Here is a 19383-nt window from a genome sequence, read left to right on the forward strand (position 1 = left end):
CTGTTTTTTTCCCATAGTAATGCATGCTTCTATAGCTTCGCATTTCTCCTCAGGCCATTCCTGCTTAGCATTTCTCCTACAGCCATTCGTGCTTTGCACTTCTATAGTTTGTGTCAACCTCATTTTTAAGACATCTTTATTCTCCTTTGCTTGCTTCATGAGCTGCACTTTTATGTTTTCTCCTGTTGTAAGCCAAATTCGATATCTCCTGTGTTATTGAAGAATTTCTACTAGGCCTTGTTATTTTGCCTATTTGATATGCCACTACCTGCACTATATAATTTATCACAGCTACCCATTCATCTTCTGTTGTAAGCCTTTTTCCTGTTTCTGTTAGTTGTTTCCTAGTGCTCCCTGTAAAATTATCAACACCTTCCAGTTCTTTTAAAGTTTTTCAGACCCTCTTTTGTTAATGCCTACCTTTCTGCAGTTTCTTCAGATTTACTTTGTAGTTCATAATCTTATAAATTGTGGTCAAGAGCACACATCTGCCCTGAGAATGTTTTATATTTTAAAATCTGCTTTCTAAATTCTTAAACCAGGTGTTCGCAATTTAAAATTGCACTCTGTACAAAATTGTATCTAGCAGTTTCCTATTTCATTCCTTTTGCTCAGTACATGTGTGTGTACTATTTTTCCTTCTCTTCCTTTTCCTTGTGTCAATTTCAATCCACTCCAAAAATTAAACATCTCACTTAATTACTGGGAATATTTCTTTTATCCTATCATACATTATTTGGCTGTTTGGCTTCTGCAGATCTAGTAGGCATATAAACTTTTACTACTGTTGTGGGTGACGGCTGCATCTGTCTTGGATGTGATAACTTGTTCACAATGCTGTTCATAGTAGCTCACCTGCCATCCTATTCTCTCATGGGTTATTAAGCTCACTCATGTTTTGCTCCTATTGAACTTTGTTTTGATAACTCTGGATCAGAAGTCCTTTCCTTCCCATCAGTGTATCACTAATTCCTACTATCAATTTTTGTTCTTAAGTTCTGTAATCTTCCTACCCAATTTAGGGATCTAATATTCCATGCTTGTACCCCTTGATAACATCTTCCTGAGCAGTTCCTATCCTTCCATAATCCAAGTTTGTGCTCCTCCTCTAATGACCTTGGTATCACTCAGATGTTAAACCCTTTTCCCAGGATTTCAGTTGACTGCACCATGTCCTAGTAGTATTATGTAACTAATTTATTCACTTTTGGCGCTGTATCACTTTAATTTGAAAGGATTCTGAATGATTATATCAAGGTATGATGTCTAGTGTTTTTGTCTTTTATATTTGTGTAGAATTCTGATGGTTATGCTTTACAGCATTTTATGGTGAACTGAACGAACTTTTGCATAGTAGCATATGTCATAGTTGGTGGTTTTTGATTCTTGAAGTATATACTTGTACTTGCAGTAGGTATTACTACCATAGGAATTTTATAATCAAATTATAGAGTCTGACTATGTGCAGAGTCCTTGGGTAAGCAACACGAAGCTATGACAAGGGCTGTGAAGCTGGCTGAACGCAATAAACACCTTGAACAGGAATTACGAGACATTGACCACATTGCATTGGCTGTTGAAGAGGAATGTAACTCAACAGTGAAAGAGAACTCAAGGAGAGTTTCAAAGATACAGGTGCTTTTATACCACTAAACTTACTTTTTAGTATATAAACTGTATTTTAGAAAATTTTTGTTATGTTGTGGTTACCATAATACTGAGCAGCGGAATCAAATAAAATGATCTTAGTGTAACATTTTGCTTGAACTGACTTAACACTTATGCCATCATCTTGTTTAGTGAACCAGCAACAGCCATTTCTCAAAGCATAATCAAAGTTAAAGTTGTTTTGTTAGTTTTTAATGGTGTCTTCCAAAGATTATATAAAAGATAGAAATTTACATTTGGAGCACGCCACCCAAACAAGGCATGAAGACCAGCGATTTGCAGATTGTATTGTTTTTGATCTGGAAACACTACTGCTAAGTTTTAATAATTTTTTTTTACTTCTTCAGGTAGATTGTTAGTGTAGTAGTTGCATATTTTACTTCTTTCTGTGCCAATTAGGTATATTAAAAGGCAGTGTAGGTCATTTTCTTAATATGTACAATAATGGAAATTCCATGATAGCATACAATGTGTAACTATCGTTCATGTCTTTTTAGAGACCGATAGGTCAGTTTTGCTGTTTGGAATGGCATATTATCCATAAGCTCCTCTTGAGACTTCATTGCGTAAATAACATCAGTATATTGCATCTTCTTTCATTTGTTTAAGTATTCCATTTAGGTAGAAGAGGGGCAACATGCTTTTTGGGAAATTTTTTGGTACTTGTGTACTTCCATGGAGCCCAGATAGTGCACATTATTTTTGAGAACACTTCCCTGTCCCAAGTTAAAAAATAGCGATTCTCTATTTACTGGACAATTATCATTTTTTACAAGTAGTCTTTTTGTTGTGCAATTTGCTTTGTGACAAACACATGAAAAAGATGAAAAATGAAAATGCAAGTTCTGATGGCCTTTCACAGCTATTGTGTTTTTAGACTCATAAAGATACCCAAAGTGCTTGTGTCACATGTTTCATTTACTTTGTTTGTGTGTTGTCATGGTCTGTATGATCACATATACTATGATGCAGAATCTCTGACATGTATTTCACTTGTAATTGTTACCATGGTTACGTTGAGTTTACTTGTTGGATAAGTAACAAAAATTTGTTGCCATTCATTATGTTGCTTTTGTGTTAGTCATCATTATGCAGTTTATTATTGTACACTTTGATGTGGGAAAGCAGTATTCTGCAATAGCAAGCATTTTTATTTTGGAAAAGTTGAGAAATAAGTGGAACAACCGCTTTTGCATATTGTTTGTAAATTGAGCTACAGGTGTAAGAAGCCCAATAAGATACCTGTGCTGATGGAAAATAACTGAACAGCTATAAAAGATAGTTGTTTTGGGAAATTAAAGAGGCTGGTGAAATACTGGACAGTCTACATCTATTTATAACACTGATGAGATGTGGTGTGGTGTATATCATTCCAGAAAGTATGGATAGCTAGAACAAAAAATGTCTTCTGCATAAAAAATGGATGTGATTGTCATACATGAAGTATGCAAGAGTGGAATGGCTGGAAAAATTGGTTCCCATATAAATAGGGAAGTGTTGTATATGTGAACACTTCAAAGGAAATTGTTCACATAATTATGCTCTTGCTTCTGTGTCTTGCCAAAAAAATGCTTGAAAAACGTTCCTTGTATTAAATACTTCTGCATATGTTACCCTTCTTGTGAACCGAAATGTAATATTCACGTACAAAATAATAGAAGACATTTCCACAGTTCACCAGTGTTCATCAGGCAATGTATCCAGAGTAGGTGCTTGAAGCTGGGTGGCAGACATTATGAATTGGATAATTATGAGTCTGTATGGGGGTTGAAGACTTCGGCTTCAACAATTAATACTTTTGCTAGTGTGTTGAATTGTTACTTGTGACTCTGTCCTGTTATCCTCATGTGATCTAATCCTACTTATCAAATACAGGTGCATCTAATAAACATGTACACACAATTGCAGGATGTTTAAAATTTGTTTTCATATCTATAGCTCTAATCTCTGGTTAAAGTAAGTTTTACAAACTGCAGATAAGGTCATACTTAAATTATTGACCTTCAGCCTCAATACATACCTGATTGAATCATGGCAGATTTCCTAGCTCACTCTAAAGCATCCATTCGGATTTCTGCACACTCTGCTTGAATCTCGCATCAAATTGTGTTCAGGTTACACAGTGTTCCACAGTAAAAATTGAACACCGTAACATCTATGGAGCATGCAAGAAACTCAATTAGTCCCATGCATACTATCCACTGCCCTTGATACATTTTAATAAAAGTATGCTGACAAAGTTCTGTGATTGTGCAGTGGAGACCGTCTTGTTGGTAATAAAATATATAATTCAAAAAAGGTAAAGGAATTTGGCAGTTGATTGCAGACCCAACCTGTATTTTTATTGCAGATTTAGATTTCAGGTGTTGAGTAGCCATCTTCATTGCTTTTAAACTGAGTCACTTGGTTTCATCAATCTTTTGGCAACGCATGTTACCAGACGACTTTAAGATGTGTATGGCCACAGCCTAATTATTGATGGAATCAAACTTTTGTCAAATGTATAATTGCCATACTTTGCGCAAATGGAAAGGAAAACCTCGTTGGGTACTGTCCTCCAGTTACAGTACCTTCAAAATAGAAAAGTCAAGTGAACCTGATAGGAGACTAGCCACACCACACCTTCAAACCAGGTGTTTTTATGAAGCGATTATCTTCAGGCCAGTAAGCACAATTGTGTTGATTGGTAGCTCCATTAAGTTTGGACTGTTCTTCATCTGGCCAAAAACTGCTACCCATAAATCTCAGTTCATGTTTCACCATCCTGTGAACCCACTTGCAAAATTATTTCCTGCAATCTTGATCATCACTTAGCTTTTCACTAGCCTTGGAATTAAATAAAGTAATCTGCTTCTCTCCAGTATACACTGTATACTAATAGTAGTTACAGATGGTAGACATAAAGTTTTATGTATTACCTAACAAAAATAAAATTGTACAATTAATTTCTTGTTTGCAGTTATACTATGTGATCAAAAGTATCCAGACACTTGCCTGAAAATGACTTTAAAGTTTGTGGCACCCTACATCGGTAATGCTGGAGTTAAATATGGTGTTGGTTCACCCTTAGCCTTGATGACAGCTTCCACTCTCGCAGGCATATGTTCAATCAGGTGCTGGAAGGCTTCTTGGGGAATGGCAGTCCATTCTTCACGGAGTGCTGCACTGAGGAGAGGTATCGAAGTCGGCATTCCAAAACATCCCGAAGGGTTCTGTAGGATTCTGTAGACCAGTCTGCTACAGGGTTGCTATTGTCATGTAATCACTCCACCACAGGCCGTGCATTATGAGCAGGTGCTTGCTTGTGTTGAAAGGTGCAATCGCCATCCCCGAATTGCTTCTCAGCAGTGGGAAGCAAGAAGGTGCTTAAAACATCAGTGTAGGTCTGTGCTGTGATAGAGCCAAGCAAAACAACAAGGGATGCAAGCCCCCTCCATTGAAAACACCACCACACCATAACACCACCACCTCCGAATTTTACTGTTGGCACTACACACACTGGCAGATGATGTTCACCGGGCATTCACCATTCCCACATCCTGCCATCGGATCACCACATTGTGCACCATGATTTGTCACCCCACACAACATTTTTCCACTGTTCAATCATCCAATGTTTACCCTTCTTACACCAAGCGAGGCGTCATTTGGCATTTACCAGCTTATGAGCAGCTGCTCGACCATGAAATCCAAGTTTCCTCACCTCCCACCTAACTGTCATAGTACTTGCAGTGGATCCTGATGCAGTTTAGAATTCTTGTGTGATGGTCTAGATAGATGTCTGCCTATTACACATTACGACCCTCTTCAACCGTCGGCGGTCTGTCAGTCAACAGACAAGGTCGGCCTGTACGTTTTTGTGCTGTACATGTCCCTTCACGTTTCCACTTCACTATCACATCGGAAACAGCGGACCTAGGGATGTTTAGGAGTGTAGAAATCTCACGCACGGACGTATGGCACAAGTAAATGCTCTCTTACGATGTGTAATGACTACTGAGGTCGCTGATGTGGAGTATGTGGCAGTAGGTGGTAGCACAATGCAGCTAATATGAGTCGTATATTTTTGGAGGTGTCTGGATACTTTTGATCACGTAGTGTATATGTCAATTCAGCCCACTAATAAAATGGAGATAGGCTGTGCCATTTTTGTTTTGGCTTATCTTGTACTGTATTACATTAATGTGGTGTGGGAATTTCAAATTTTTTTAAAAATAATCAAAACTTTATGACTACCTCTCATACACCTCTCACACAACTCTTAGCTTGAAGACTTGTAGTAAATGGACAAACACAGCACCACATTTTAGAATTCATCAATTGTAGTCATGCAGTCCAGTAGTGGTCCTGCTTTATAAACAGTAAGACGCGAACGTCTCCTCCTCATGTAGTAGTGCCGCATGATAAATCACAATGCTGCTGCTCGTGCTGCTGCCCGACGACTGATGTCTCCTGACACAGTAAGCTTATATACAATCAGGTGTTTATGTAAAAGGTGGTGGCAACTGTGAAAAAATTGAACTTGTTGGAGATCAAAAAAAATTTTGTCACCCCGTTCGCAGAACTCCTGAAGACAGACGTTGGCTGTGGATATTGTATCACAGACACAGCCCCTTTGACTGTTCAGAGATGTCACTAGACTGGCTAAAGATGTAAACAACCATGCATGGCCATCCGAAGTGGCCGTGCGGTTAAAGGCACTGCAGTCTGGAACCGCAGGACCACTACGGTCGCAGGTTCGAATCCTGCCTCGGGCATGGATGTTTGTGATGTCCTTAGGTTAGTTAGGTTTAACTAGTTCTAAGTTCTAGGGGACTAATGACCTCAGCAGTTGAGTCCCATAGTGCTCAGAGCCAACCATGCATGAGCAGCACCTATTAGACAGAGGGGGTCCGACAGCTGATCAGTTACAGTTATTCCACCAGGAAGGAGATACAGGCTCGTGTTGTCTCCATGCCTAGACGGTCAATACCATGGTTCGATCACGTCCACATTGTTACTTTGTGCCAGGAAGGGCCCTCAACAAGGGAAGTGTCCAGGTGTCTTGGAGTGAACCAAAGTGATGTTGTTCAGACATGGAGGAGATACAGAGAGACAGGAACTGTTGATGATATGCCTTGCTCAGCCTGCCCAAGGGCTACTACTGCAGGGGATGATCACTACCCCCGGATTATGACTCAGAGGAATCCTGACAGCAACACCACCATGCTGAATAATGCTTTCCGTGCAGCCACAGGACATTACAGCTCAAACTGTGCGCTATAGGCTGCATGATGTGCAACTTCACTCCGGACGTCCATGGTGAGGTCCATCTTTGCAACCATGACACCATGCAGTGTGGTACAGATGGGCCCAACAACATGCCAAATGGACCGCTTAGGATTAGCATCACGTTCTATTCACCAATGAGTGTTGCATACGCCTTCAACCAGACAATTGTCGGAGATGTGTTTGGAGGCAGCCTGGTCAGGCTGAACACCTTAGACACACTGTCCAGCGAGTGCAGCAAGGTGGAGATTCCCTGCTGTTTTGGGGTGGCATTATGTGGGGCCGATGTACGCTGCTGGTGGTCATGGAAGGTGCCCTATTAGCTGTATGATACGTGAATGCCATCCTCTGACCGATAGTGCAACCATATTGGCAGCATATTGGCTAGGCATTCGTCTTCATGGATGACAATTCGCGCCCCCGTCGTGCACATCACCTGAATGACTTACTTCAGGATACTGACATCACTCAACTAGAGTGGCCAGCATGTTCTCCAGACAGGAACCCTATCGAACATCCCTGGGATAGATTGAAAAGGCATATTTATGGACGACGTGACCCACCAACCACTCTGAGGGATCTGTGCCAAATTGCCATTGAGGAGTGGGACAATCTGGACCAACAGTGCCTTGATGAACTTGTGGGTGGATAGTATGCCACGCCGAATACAGGCATGCATCAATGCAAGAGGACCTGCTACTGGGTATTAGAGGTACCGGTGTGTACAGCAATCTGGATCACCACCTCTGAAGGTCTCGCTGTACGGTGGTACAACATGCAATGTGTGGTTTTTGTGAGCAATAAAAAGGGCAGAAATGATGTATGTTGATCTCATTTCAATTTTTTATACAGGTTCTGTAACTCTCAGAACTGAGGTAACGCAATACTTTTTTTGATGTGTCTATTTAGAAGCTTTGCAGTTTGGTTTCATCCACCTGCTGGTTCAGAGTGTAATTTGAGTATGACTTCTTTCCTGGAGGGGTGGCAAATTCAGGGACTTTGTTGTCACAAATGCTTTGGTAATTTACTGTTACAATCATATTTTTCAATCCAATACTAGAGTAGTTACCTTATGTAGCATTGCTCCACCAGATTGTGTATCATTAGCTTCAGGGGATTGCTCTGTACCCTTGGTGACACGGCAAATGAGTTATTGTCACACCAGCACGCTATCAAACTTAATGAATGCGGTGTTTCACCTGCAGTGAATGAGCCAGGTGCTGTGGAATAGTGTCCTATGAATAAGATTCCTCACAGTTTAACCTAGAGTGATTTTTGCTGTTTGTTTGATAAATTCTTGGGACACATTAAAGACATTCAATATTGTGGGAAGGACAGATGGTGGTGTCACCAATATTCTCTTCTGAGGCCTGTTAGTGTCACATACATCATTGCCTGCATATCCTTATACTTGTGCATCAGCTGCAGCCCATATGGATGATATCGTAGAAGGCACTGTGTGCCTTTCCTTTAGTTCATATCGATTTGGGTTGCATCTGCTGAATGATAATTTCCAGCCACAGAGAAATAATCTGGCAGGTGAGCACTTGCATCACAGACACCATGCACTTATAGCTGTCAGTTTGCTCCCTGGGCTTTAATCTAACTGGTAACCACATCGATCACTGCCGACTTCCAGATGGCACTTGTTAGCAGTGGTGCTGCAGCAAGTCATGCTGGACAACTTGATCCACACTATGGGGAAGTATCAGACATCTTATATTGCAATACCAAGTTGTCCTACCCTATATTGGCATTTTGTATGCTCCAGAAAAGGTACACTAAATGCAGTTACTCCTCCCAAGACCTGTGGCCAGTTTTCCAGCGTGCTTTCTAATTGTATCACTATGTCACCTGTCCCAATGTTGCCAGAGCATCTTTTGGTTCACACGACAGCTATGTGAAATTTTTTTGTGTATATTGAAAATCCATTAATTTTGGTTCATAAGTGTATCACACAATAGAGTAACATTACAAAAGTTCCAATGAGCTGCATGACTTCTTTTGTATAAGCAATATTTGGGAAAGTGTTCCATTAATTTTCATTTCAGGCATTTCTGCTGCATTAATTATTGCAGCTCGATACTACTGCGTTTTATTCGAAGCTTAGTGTAATCCAGGTGTTCTGCACACAGGAGAGACTAGATGCAAGTCTAGCTCAAGTACGTGACTTGGAAAGGGAAGTTCTAGAGCTTAAACGCAATGAACAAGAAGCTCAAGCTGATGTGGAAAGTGCCAAGAAAGATACTAGGCATGCTCAGCGTGCATTGGAGAAAGCCCAGTCAGAAAACAGACGCCTCTCTGAAAAAATCAATAACCTCCTTGTAATAGGTAAGTCCATAGCTGTAAGCATTCTTATCTTTACCTTGTATGCTACTGGCCATTAAAACTGCAACTCTGTGATGATGCTGTGCAACAGATGCAAAACTAGACTGGAGTGTACTGCACGCTTTAATATGGAAATTATAAGCATTTCAGTAAAACATACAAAGTAGGTAGAAGTAACAGCATCTAGATTACTTTCTTCCAATACACACACCTGTTGGCAGGCAACTGGGTCTCCGTGGACACATGTGAGCAGGAGTGGACAAAAGGTTGACACACGGGCAACTGGGTTGGAGCCTAGGTGACAGTTCTGCACCAGCCAGTGAACATGGACATTGTTGGTCGTGTGGTTTGTGAGGCATAGACCATGTATAAAAGGGTCGCCCAACAATGTTTGTGGAGAGATCATGTTATAACTTCTGTAAGAAGGAAAAATGTCTACTAGCATGTCTCAGAATTTGACAGGGGCAGAATTGTATCCTAGTGAGATTGGGGCTTTATTGCTGGATAATTTTGCTGCTTAGGATCCAACGAGTGGCATTTGAATATTAAACTGACAGTTATAATCTGCGCCAAGCAAGATCTCAAGTGCTCCGTGTGACTAGTGTCCAAGAGGACAGACACACTGCCAGATTGGCCGTGCAGTACTGTATGGTCATCTCACATACTTTCAGTTAGAAAATGGTCTTGTTCGCAGCAAGATGAGTAGCCAGACAGGCCCTGTGCTGTGCACATCTCCAGAGCAGCAATTTATATATTTAGCTTTTCCTGTGTTTCATTAGTATCATATTAAATTTTGTGCATGTTTTTCTATTAAAGAGGTTTAATCTTGTGTTCTTAAGTGTAAATGTAAATTCAGGTAGTCTATAATGTAGTTTTCATTTCTTCTGAACAGCCAGCTTCACAGCTCATAAGACATCAGCCTCCACTTATGACACATCAGGAGATACGCAAGTTGCATATTTAGGTTTCTGTCTCTACTTTTATAGTCAGTTCTTAAGTTAGTAATACTGGGATGGGTAGACTGTGTGCATGCTGTGTGCATATGTAGGAGGAACTGGCTGCATTTCACAAACAGCTGAATGTACTTTTGGGTACTGTGTCATCTTTAGGTTGCTGCCTTGGGGCGTAGCGTTGGGGTAGAATCTGGTGCATTGCACGAGACAATGCTCAGGGGCCCTGCTGCCGAGGCACCTCCCAGTGTACCCAATGCAGTGGATCTGCTCCCATAGTAGAAGGAGTGGTGGGTGGTAACACTTTTGCATCACTCGAGGTGAAGGTCCAGTGTGGAAACTGGCCATGTGGCCTCGCACATTCACACTGTGAGTGGACAGCTGGCTGCTACTTCAGCAGGGCCCAAGCAGGCACATGTGGGCAGGGGTTAGCTAGTTATCAGCAGCTCCAACATTAAGCACATTGTGGAGCCACTTAGGAAGACAGTGTTAAGGGCTGGAAAGGAGGCCAGTGTGCACTACTGGGGGACCTCTTTGAAATGTGGAAGTCGCCTTGCCTGTGGCAATCGAGTGTGCAGGGTGCAATCATCTGCAAGTTATGGCTGACATGAGCACCAACACTTGGCCTTGGAGACCATCCATAGGTTATACAAGCAGCTGGCAGAGGTGATGAAGGTTGCTGGCCTCATTCACAGGATGCAAGGAGAGCTCACAACTTGCGGCATTGTTCCCAGAGTTGATCGGAATTCTTTGATTTGGAACCTAATGAAGGGTCTCAACGAAAGGCTTGTTGACTCTGTGACAGTGTTGGCTGCAGATTTCTACTCCTGCGTTATTGAGTGGTGATTTGTAGGACTCTCCTTGATGAGTCATGGGTGCACAACACAAAGGAAGCAGCTCCTCAGGTAGGAGAGTGCTTGTGGAGTGTTTTTTTTTTGGATGGGTGGTAGTTTTGAGGTATTTTGATAAACTCTCAGCAGTCGATATGCAGAAAGGGAAGTCGGACCACATTCAAATTATAGACACTTTAACTGTGAAAATTTTATCAGTAAATTGTCAATGTATTCATAACAAAGTTCATGAATTGACTGCCCTCCAGGAAAACACTTATGCTCAGATTATTCTTGGGACCAAAATCTGGCTGAAACCCAAAGTAGAAAGCTCTGAATTTAGTGAGTCGTGGAACATACATTGGAAAGACAAGTTAAGATGCCATGGGAGGGAAGTCTTCTTTGTAGTTCACATAAATATTGTGTCTATTGAGGTCGAAGTTGAGTATGACAGTGAAGTTATCTGGTCGTGTATAACAGGTCTAGGTGAAACAAAGTTAATTGTTGGATTTTTTACCAGCCATCTGATTCCACTATGGTAGTTCCAGAGTCATTCAAAGAAAGCTGACAGTTAGCAGCTCTGTAGTGTGCAGTGCTAGTTGGAAGAGATTTTAACGGTGATGGTTGGAAGTGATTTTTAACTAAACTAATATGGACTGGTAAAGTAATGGATTTGTTGCTGGGGCTGCAAACTGACAGGCTTATGAAGTACTTTTGAACATGTTTTCTGAAAATGGTCTTGAACAGCTAGTTCAGCAGCCTAAACAGAATGGAAATATCTTGTATCTACAAACAGGCTCTACCTTATTGACAGTGTCAGTATAGCGACTATGATTACAAAAGGTAATAAATCAGTCAAGAAGGCTAGGAGAATATTTCTCCTAGAAAGAGCAGATAAACAGACGTTAACAGTTCACTTAGTCAATGAATTGACATTGTTTAATTCCAAAATGATGGACATAGAGGAATCTGCTCAAAGTTAAACAGATTGTAAATCATCCTCTGGACAAGAATGTGCCTAGCAGGTGGATTAAGGACAGAAAGATCCACCGTCGTTTAGCAGTGAAATTCCAAAAATGCTGAGTAAGCAAAGACTGTTGACTTTCGGTTCAAAAGAGAATGCGCATATGATGATAGGCACAGGTTAGTAGGGGTGTTAACATCTGTGCTTTGTGCAAAGCTTACAACTACTACCACTGCCATACCTTAACAAAAGATCTGGCTGAGATCCAGAGAAAATCCAGGTCCTATGTATAATTGCTAAGTGGGTATAAGGCTTCCATCCAGTCACTCATTAACGAAGTTTTAAATTTCGCATTTAAGAAATAGTTCACATGGGAGAATTGTGTGGACATACCATCTTTTGACCATCAGACTGACTCCCATATGGATGACATAGTAATAAGCATCCCTAATGTAGAGAAACAACTTGAAAAAGTTGAAAACAAATAAAGCACCACGTACCAATAGGATTCCAGTTCGATTGTACTAAGAATACTCCATGGCACCAGCCCCTTACTTAACTTGCATTTATCAAGAATCTCTCACCTAGTGTGCAGTCCCAAGCTACTGGAAAAAAGTGCAGATGCCTCCTGCATAGAAGAAGGGTAAAAGAAGGGACCTGCAAAATTACTCTAACATTGGTTTGCTGCAGAATCCTGGAACATATCCTTAGTTCCAGTATAAGTAGTTTTCTTGAGACCATGAAGCTTATGTCCATGAATCAGTATGATTTTAGAAAGCATAACTCGTGAAAAACTCAGCTTGCCCTTTTCTCACGTTGCACAGTGGAAACTATGGTTGAAGGGCAACAGGCAGATTCCATATTGTTAGAGATGGTACCTCCCTGCAGACTCTAAATGAGGGTACCGGCATATGGAATAGGTTCCTAGCTAAGTGAGTGGCTCAAGACTTCTTAAGTAATAGAACCCAGTATGTTGTCCTCAGTGGTGAATGTTCATCAGAGAAAAGTGTATTGTCAGGAGTGCCCCAGGGAAGTTTGATATGAGTGCTATATACAGAAATGATATGCAGGCATGATGGACAGGAGTCTGCAGTTGTTTGCTGCTGATGCTGTGTACAGGAAGGTGCTGAAATTGAGTGACTGTAGGAAGATACAAGATGACTTAGACAAAGTTTCTAGTTGGCGTGTTGAATGTCAGCTAGCTCTAAGCGTAGAAAAATTTAAGTTAATGTGTATGAGTAGGAAAAACAAATTCATAATATTCAGATAAGGCATTAGTCCTGTCCTACTTGACACAGTCATGTCGTCTAAATATCTGTGTGTAACATAGCAGTGCGATATGAAATGGAACTAGCATGTGGGGATTATGGTAGGGAAAGTGAAAGTCAACTTTGGTTTATTTGTTAATTTTAGGAAAATGAGGTTCATTTGCACTGGACACTGAATATAGAACACTAGTGCGACCTATTCTTGAGTATTATTCAAGTGTTTTGGATCCATACTAGCTTGGATTAAAGAAAGACATTGAAGCAATTCAGAGGCAGGCTGCTGGGTTTGTTACTGGTAGGTTCAAACAACATGCAAATGCTATGAAGATGCATCATGAACTCAAATAGGAATCCCTGGAGGGAAAGAAACATTATTTTTGAGGAACAGTATTGAGAAAATTTAGAGAACTGGCATTTGAAGTTGACTGCAGAATGATTCTACTGCTGAAAACATACATTTCATGTAAGGCCATGAAAATGATATATGAGAAATTAGGGCTTGTAGAGATACACACAAACATTTTTCCCTTGTTATGTTCGTGAATGGAACAGGAAAGGAAATTACTAGTGATGGTACAGGGTGCCATCCGCTACACACCGTATGTTAGCTTGCAGGTATGTCTGTAGATGTACCATCTGGAGCACCAGGAACTGCCAGTGTGGCGATCATTGTTGTGGCTTCCCTTGCCATGGCAAGAGAGAGGTGTGTGCTGAGTTGTGCACCCTGTGATAATGCTGGATACAGAAATGGTGCTCCTCATCTTTACAAACAAGTTCCAATTCTGCATGCAGCATCACAACATGTGGAGGGTCTGAGGAGAACAAAAAATGCCAGAATTCATTTGACTTCATTATATGGGCCCATTTGATGGTATGTCATTATATGGGCCCATTTGATGGTATGGGGCACCATTTAGGGCAGAACATAATCACCTCTGGTTCACATAGCTGGTAATTTGGACAAGAACGTCTACATTTGTGCTTTAAGGTCAGTGTATATGCACTATCTTAGAGTTCTTAAAGATGTTATCTTAACAACAAGATAACTTAAGACCACATATTGCCTGTGCTGTTCTGACTACCTCAATACGAAGTGTGTTTGACTCTTGCATTGGCCACCACTTTCTCCAGATCATTCAATGACTGAAGACATAAATCTAAGGGTCTCTGAGAAAATGCCATGCCATCACATGTCAGCCATTAGCATTGATGAACTCTTAAGTTAAGAGTTTAAGCAGCATGACGTGACATACCCTTGTTTGTCATGCAAGCTCAATTCGACTTGATGCTCATCCATTTTAGAGGTATTGTTGTCGTCACAAGTGGCATCTCTTGTACCAAATTCCACACATTGCATAGCCTGAAATCACCACCAAGTTTGATCATTTACTCTTCCTACTATGCAGAATGATTTAAATTTCCATTGTTTTCTATCTGTCTATGAGTTAGAATTTTAACAGAAAGCAGTGTATTGTTCACTTTATTTTTCTTATTGCAAATTATTTTGTGGACATTCTAGAGAAAATAGTCAATGAAGATATGTTCCACACTAATGTTTCACTGATACGGTAGTGACTGAACAGGAAGTGGAGGTCAGTTTGTCTTTGGATCAGGAGTAAACTCAAAATGGAAATAGCACAGATAATAGATTATAAAAGGCCTAATACTTTGTCCACAGATTGCTGTATGTTTAAATACTCCATTGCAAACACTAAATCATGGCAAGTAGTATTTGTAAATAATATATTAGTATGGCTGAGAATCAGACTCAAATTATACGAAAAGTTTTGCATCTGCATTTTCATTGGTTTCTAGGTCGGTGTTAAGAAATTCTGCTGTGGATGTTGTAATGTACTACCCAATTACTGAATATTGCAATACGTAAAATCACACAAATATTACTTAGCTTCGAAATTACTTCGTTAGTCCTCGAATTGATAAATACCCTCATGGGAAAAAAAATCACAACACCAAAAAGTATTTAATGTAGAGTAATGAAACTTCAGAAATACATTTGTGTAGATAACATATTTAAATGATTAACATTGCAAGACCACCGGTTAATGTAAGTGTGAGTTAAGTCATTGCAAATGTGAAATGCTGGTACATTAATAACTGGTGTAACTGCCAGAATGTCGAATCCAAAAATGCAAATGTGCATGCATTGTGTTGTGCGGGTGCCGGATGTCAGTTTTTGGGATGGCGTTCCATGCCTGTTGCACTTGGTCAGTCAATACAGGGATGCTTAATGCTGTTTGTGGATGACACAGTAGTTATCGTACGATGGTGTCCCATATGTGCTCAATTAGAGACAGATCTGATGACTGAGGAGGTCAAGGCAACAAGTCAACACTCTGTAGAGCATGTTTGGTTACAACAACGGTATGTGGTTGAGCGTTATCCTGTTGGAAAACACCTTATGGAATGCTGTTCATGAATGGCAGCACAACAGGTCAAATCACCAGATTGACCTACAAATTTGCAGTCAGGGTGAATGGGATAACCACAAGAGTGCTCCTGCTGTCATATGAAATCGCATCGCAGACCATAACTTCAGATACAGGTCCAAAGTGTATAGCATGCAGACAGGTTGGTTGCAGGCCCCCAATTGGTCTGCCCTGAACTAGCACATGGTCATCAATGACACAGATGCAGAACTAGCAACAGAGCTCCAATGTACTCTCCCTTGACACCAATGAAGTTGCAAATAGCGGTGGTTTAGGGTAAGTGGAAAGAATGTTACAGAGTGTCTGGCTCAGAGCTGTCCTTGAAGTAACTGAATTGTAACTGTTCTTGGTGTCACTGTAGTTCAACTGCTGCTCAGATTGCTTCTGCAGATGCTGTATGGAGTGCCTAAGCCATACGCTGAACACAATGGTCTTCCCTCTCGGTAGTGCCACGAGGCCATCTGGAGCCCTGTCTTCTTGCGACTGTACATTCACGTGACCACTGCTGGAGCAACATATACAGTGGCTTTGTTCCTGCCAAGTCTTCCTGTAGTATCACAGAAGAAACATCCAGCTTCTCATAGCCCTATTATACGACATCATTCAAACTCAGTGAGGTGTTGATTGAGGTGTTGATAATGCTGCCTTTGTCACCACAAAGGTGTTCTTGATTAACATCAACTCGCCACGTCCAGTGTCAAGAGTAACGGATGCCCATGAGCATTACACTATGTATTTAAAGCAAACCTGATTCGCATCCTAGTAGTAACACTACTAGCACCACTCTTATGCGACTGGTGTGAAATTTGAGTAGACTTTATCTTTGAGGTGTAGAAAAAGGCATACTAACTTTCGTGTACGTCACACAGCTCTTTCTAAGTGGTGCTGTTTTTTCTGTCACTGTAGTTAAAACACACTTTTTTCATTTGATGTAGTATATTATTTGTAAGCCATCAATCATGACGAAACCCTGAGACAAAAACAAAGACAGACTATTCAGCTGTTGCCACGTATCAGTTTATAAATTTTCAACAGTTAACACAGAGGTTGGACAAAAATGTGGAATGCAACAAAAAATGTGTGCTTTGATATAAATGGAGGTGTTAGCCAAGTCTGAAGGTTAAGCTGTATTGTTTGACCATGAACAGCACTGGTGCAACATCCTCCATACCTTGCAAGTGTTAGTCATGCTCAGAACAGTGTTGTATGCACCATGTTTTCCTATTATGGGCATTTGCACAACTGAGTGGTTTTGGAATCCCAGCTACATTACATAGGGGCAAAGAGAATGTGAATGAGGTCAAATTGCCTGTGCTATTACGGTGGGAGCTTCTGTAACCAAGGTAGTCACAGTGTTTAGTGTTTGAAGAGGCACCTCATCAAAAATTTGTACCATATGCAGAGAAAGCAGAAAAACACCATCCACTGACACAGAGAAAAGTGTGTGTTGAGTGATCATGGTGGGTAGTCATAGAAGATGATCATGACAAAAAGACAAGAGATTATGACAAAAAGGCATTGCACGACGAACTGGGATTCCAAAACGACTCAATTGTGCAAATGCCCATAATAGGACAACATGGTGGTGAAGCCTTAAAACCTAGACTATTGAGCAATGGAAGAATATCATTTGGTTTGATGAGTCTTGTTCACACTATTTCCACCTCTTGGCTGAGTTTACATCTCAAGCGTGAAATGTGGTAGGAGTTCAGTGATGCTTTGGGCAGCCATATCATGGTATTCCATGGTTGCTCTACAAGGTTGCATTACTGCCAAGGATTATGTGACCAGTTTGGGTAATCGTGTCCATCCTGCGATACAATGTTCGTCTGCCATCGTGATGCTGTGTTCAAAGATGCCAGGGACCCTGTTCACACAGCTTGCATCATACAGGACTGGGTTTGTGAGGGTGAGGATGAATTGTTGCATTTCCCCTGACCACCACAGCCACCAAATCTCAGTATTACTGAGTATTTGTGGTCTGCTTTGCGGAGAAGAGTGCATGATCATTGTTACCTGAATTTCCCACAATTTTGCTGGAGGAATGGTATAAGATTGCCTTGAAAACTAGACTTGTATTTATCCATCTCAAGACGACTGGAAGAAGCTGTTTTGGTTTGCAGGTTTCCTACACCATACTAGGCATGGTAATGTATTGATTTTTGGTGTATCCATATTTTTTTCCACCCTTTTACATCTCGTCCCTTAGTTATAAAATCAATTGCAATTAATTTTATTATACAGGAACAACTTTTAAAAAAGTTTTTAAGTGATAAATAATTTAGTATTTCCATCAGTAATTAATGCCCTCATAAGCTTTTGTAAAATTTACTTCTTTATGACAGACATAAATTACTGATCATTCTGCGGAACATTTAATTCCTGTTTGAGCCCAATTTATTCTTACTCTTTTATTTTTTTTACATTGGACCTCTACACTTTGCTATGCAAAATTTTGCACTTGTAAGTGACTTAATACTCACCTACACACTTTTTTTTTACGTGCAATCTGGACTTCTAAGAAAATGTAAATTACACATTTATACACCATTGAACAATGACATATTCATTGCTTGCCTGTTTTAACTTACATTATTAACATTCACATTTGCAGAAAGTATTTTTTTAAAAACGTCATACATCTTCTTATTTGTATCAGAAATGTTTTCACTACCTAATAGCACATTAAAACACCAAACTCTTGGAGAGACAAACTTTTGATTATGAAAAACCACAAATATCATGTACTATAGTTATCAGGAGAAAGAAAACTGGAGTTCTACGGATCGGAGCGTGGAATGTCAGATCCCTTAATCGGGCAGGTAGGTTAGAAAATTTAAAAAGGGAAATGGATAGGTTGCAGTTAGATATAGTGGGAATTAGTGAAGTTCGGTGGCAGGAGGAACAAGACTTCTGGTCAGGTGACTACAGGGTTATAAACACAAAATCAAATAGGGGTAATGCAGGAGTAGGTTTAATAATGAATAGGAAAATAGGAATGCGGGTAAGCTACTACAAACAGCATAGTGAACGCATTATTGTGGCCAAGATAGATACGAAGCCCACACCTACTACAGTAGTACAAGTTTATATGCCAACTAGCTCTGCAGATGACGAAGAAATTGAAGAAATGTATGATGAAATAAAAGAAATTATTCAGATTGTGAAGGGAGACGAAAATTTAATAGTCATGGGTGACTGGAATTCGAGTGTAGGAAAAGGGAGAGAAGGAAACATAGTAGGTGAATATGGATTGGGGGACAGAAATGAAAGAGGAAGCCGCCTGGTAGAATTTTGCACAGAGCACAACATAATCATAGCTAACACTTGGTTTAAGAATCATGAAAGAAGGTTATATACATGGAAGAACCCTGGAGATACTAAAAGGTATCAGATAGATTATATAATGGTAAGACAGAGATTTAGGAACCAGGTTTTAAATTGTAAGACATTTCCAGGGGCAGATGTGGACTCTGACCACAATCTATTGGTTATGACCTGTAGATTAAAACTGAAGAAATTGCAAAAAGGTGGGAATTTTAGGAGATGGGACCTGGATAAACTAAAAGAACCAGAGGTTGTACAGAGATTCAGGGAGAGCATAAGGGAGCAATTGACAGGAATGGGGGAAATAAATACAGTAGAAGAAGAATGGGTAGC

The 19383-nt window shown here is 40.3% G+C and overlaps 1 protein-coding gene across 2 annotated transcripts in view; it reads left to right on the top strand.

Annotated features, from left to right (window-relative positions):
* Positions 1–19383, top strand: part of LOC126412235 (centrosomal protein of 135 kDa-like) — a 368271-nt gene that overhangs the window by 73235 nt on the left and 275653 nt on the right. For both annotated transcript variants that reach the window (XM_050081725.1, XM_050081726.1), the window contains 2 exons: positions 1469–1635; positions 9072–9267. In XM_050081725.1, coding sequence (XP_049937682.1) covers positions 1469–1635; positions 9072–9267 — 363 coding nt within the window. The remainder of the gene's footprint in view (positions 1–1468; positions 1636–9071; positions 9268–19383) is intronic.

This window comes from Schistocerca serialis, chromosome 7 (genome assembly GCF_023864345.2).
Source record: "Schistocerca serialis cubense isolate TAMUIC-IGC-003099 chromosome 7, iqSchSeri2.2, whole genome shotgun sequence".
In the NCBI taxonomy this organism is placed as follows: Eukaryota; Metazoa; Arthropoda; class Insecta; order Orthoptera; family Acrididae; genus Schistocerca; species Schistocerca serialis.